Source organism: Penaeus vannamei, chromosome 36, assembly GCF_042767895.1.
Source record: "Penaeus vannamei isolate JL-2024 chromosome 36, ASM4276789v1, whole genome shotgun sequence".
NCBI lineage: Eukaryota > Metazoa > Arthropoda > Malacostraca > Decapoda > Penaeidae > Penaeus > Penaeus vannamei.
The window spans coordinates 28,901,697-28,904,852 of record NC_091584.1 but is presented as its reverse complement, the minus strand read 5'-3'; the positions used below and the strand labels follow the sequence as shown (position 1 = coordinate 28,904,852).

The following is a 3,156-nucleotide window of genomic DNA, read 5'->3' as shown; positions in this document are numbered from 1 at the left end:
ATGTGATGAATGAAGGATGGTGATCCCTGTGAATTATATTAGAAAATGATGATAATAATAATAAAACAGATACGAAAAAAGGAAAAATTTAAAGAAGAAACAATAGGTAAGTGAATAAAAAGCTCGATAAACAAACAAACAGAAAAACAACCTAAACCAAAAACTAAGAATCTGCAAAAAAAAAAAAAAAAATTCTTCTTCTTCCTTCATTCCCTTTTTGTGTCGTCTCTCCTTCGTTCCTCAAAATAACGGCATCCGGAACGAGCAAATGATAATGAAAACGCAAACTAACTTCCCCGCGAAATTCCGCCTAAGAGGGTTTATTGGCGCTTGAAGGAGGCGGAAATAATCTCCGGCTCTCGCGGACGCGCCCGGCAGCATCCCTGGCTCTCCGGGACGAATTTCAGGCGCAGGGTCTACTTATAAAGGTATTTTTCGGTTTGTTTTGGGTTGCGGAAAGGGAGTTCTTTGTGGATGTCTTGGCGGGAGGGAAGGAGATCCTGCTGGAGGGAAGGAGGAAGAAGGAAGAGAAGGAAAGGCGGGGGGAGAGAGGGAGGGAGGGAGGGAGGGAGGGGGAAGGGAAGGCGGTGGTGTGAGCGCGGTCCCTCGTCCAGCATATGGCGTCGACGCGTCGGTTCGGCCTTATGGTAATGAGTCGGCTGGGAGATGCCGGCGACCACACCGCCCAGCCGGCACTCTCTCCCCCCCCCTCCCCCCCTCCCATCTTCGACGCCTCGGGAACCCCCTCCCCCCGCGGAAGTACGGACGCAGCGCCAGGCGGGGGGGCGGGCACGGAGACTCCCGGGCCTCGGGCGGGGAGCGCCGTCGGCCGACGAAGCAGCCGTCGTCGGCGGCGCTGCTTGGCGGCTTCCGACCGCCCCCGCCCGACCGCCACCTGACTCCCCTTTCGCGCCCCCTCCCCCCACCCCTTCCTGCGGCCGAGGCCACCCAGCCGCCCTCGCGCCAGTCCCGTCCTGTCCTCCGAAGGTGCAGCAGCGCCTCGAGTTCGTCTGCCGGAGGTCCGTCGGTCGGTCTGGATCAGTGCTCGGCGTCGAGTGGATGTTGTGGAGTGCCTTGTGCCTGCAGAGGGGAGAGGAGGGAGTGCCGAGTGTTCTTGTCGTGGGGAGGGAATCGCGATGTGTCGGAGGGAATGGAAACTGGACGACGCGACCTGAAGCACGAGGAGAAGGAGACGTAGTGCTGCGAGAGACTAGGATTCCTTTGCCGTCTGGCCGCAGGATCTCGATCTGCTGATGTGCAACTGCAAGAGGAATAGCGAGGATCTCAGCGAAGGACATGGGCGCCCTCCTCCCTTGCCCTTGCTTCGTCCTGCATGACCTGAGGCGATGAGGACTGCGCCCGACGCGACCCGCTGACCTGTGGCCGACCCGCTGACAAGGTTGTCTTTCTCCCAGAGTTCCTCGAGCCCGAAAGACTCCGCTTGTCACCATGGCCGTCTCGGACCAAGAGATCGACCAGCTCTACGCAGAGCGGTATCGGCTGGACCAGCTGTTCCAGAACAGTCCTGAGTTCCAGGACAGCCTTGAGAACAGCAGCGTAGCCGAGTCTCAGTCTGGGATGTCCCACAAGTCCCACAGGTCGAGGCGGTCCCACGAGCGCGCCGCCGCTCGCCGCCGCTCCTCGGACGCCGCCAGGAGGGACGCCGCCAAGGAGTCCTCACACCGCAGGAGCGACGCCAAGGAGCCCCGCCCGAGCCAGGGCAGCTCCCCCAGCCGATGGCCGCAGCTCGGAGGATCGCCGCGCCCTAGCCCCAGCACGCCCCGGAGCGACCCGTCCCCGGCGCGGCGCCCCCAGCACTCGCAGCCCGGCTTCTCGTACATCTACCCGAACGCCGACGGCGTGGCCGCCATCGAGAAGAAGCCCATCCGCCGGTACTCGTTCCTGGGCCAGCCGGGCGCCGGCTCCACCAAGGACGCGCTGCCCTTCAAGGGCAAACTCGAGTACTTCGACCGCATCTCGCGCGGCTCGACGCCCGAGCCCGTGCTGGCGCCCTTCCTGCAGGGACAGCGCAAGCACGGCTCGCCGCACAGGGGCAGCACGCCCAGCAGCCCGCACGACGCCAGGCTCCTGCAGCCGGCGGACAGGGCCTCGCCGCGCCCGGACCTCGCCAGGAGGCCCTCCCTCCTGCGGATCCAGAGCAGGCCGCCCGAGAGCCACTCATCGGGCCACACGCACGACCCCCAGGGCGCGGACGACCAGCCGTCGCCGCGACCGAAGCCGGCGCGCCCGCCGCCGCCGCCGCAGATTCTGTTCGAGGACAAACTGTCGAAAAGGCGGAGTCCGGACGCGGCGAAGGGCGCGCCGAGAGAGGACGGCCCGCCGCCCGTGCACCGCCGCGGCTCCCTCCTCCACGACGCCCGGGCCTCCCCCTCGCCCGCCTCCACGCCCGTGTCCGCCAAGGACCCGCGGGCGCAGCAGGAGAGGCGGCCGGACGACCACGGCAGCTCCGGCGTGAGCGCGAACCTCAGCCGGATGAGCAGCTTCGCGGACATCAAGAAGGAGCGGCGCGGGTCGCGGCACGGCGGCGAGGAGGCGAGCCCGCGGCACCGCGACGCCCTCGAGCGGCATCCCGACAGAGGCCGCCACGACGAGGCGCCCGCCGACGGGGTCCCGCCGCCGCCGCCGCCCAAGAGCCGCGGCGGCCTCAAGCGGCACGAGAGCAGCCCCGCCATCGGGCTCGGCCGCCGCAGCCTCGCCGTCGGCCAGGCCAGGATCAGCGACTCTGTGGCGCAGATCACGGACTCGGTGACGCAGCTGCGCAGGAGCCTAAGCCGGCGCGTCGGGCGCTCTGTCAGCCGCTCCTTCAGCAAGTCCATCACGCGCTCCCTCGCCAGGAAGTACAAGCGGCAGTACAACGACGACGCCCACGCCTACTCGGACGAGGAGGAGCGGCGGGGCGGCGACGACGGGCGCGAGAGCGACACCGACAGGAGGAAGTCCTCGCGGCCGACGCTGTCCAGGACCTTCAGCACCCTCAGGAGGAGCCACGCCAACTACCAGGCGCTGTTCGCCTCCGACAAGGACGACGGCGCCAGGGAGCCCAAGTCGCTGTCCGACATCCACCGCTTCTTCCACGGCCAGCTCGACCAGCAGGACGGTGACGCCAAGTCGCAGAAGTCGCAGAAATCGCAGAAG

At 65.8% G+C, this 3,156-nt stretch overlaps 1 protein-coding gene across 1 annotated transcript in view; it reads left to right on the top strand.

The window, feature by feature from the left end:
- Window positions 1-1,021: 1,021 nt before the first annotated feature.
- The window catches only part of LOC113809840 (proton channel OtopLc), a 40,275-nt gene continuing 38,140 nt past the window's right edge, over window positions 1,022-3,156 (top strand). Inside the window, exon 1 of the mRNA XM_070114795.1 lies at window positions 1,022-3,156. This exon is cut by the window's right edge and continues 127 nt beyond it. Coding sequence (XP_069970896.1) covers window positions 1,450-3,156 — 1,707 coding nt within the window. The 5' untranslated portion in view covers window positions 1,022-1,449.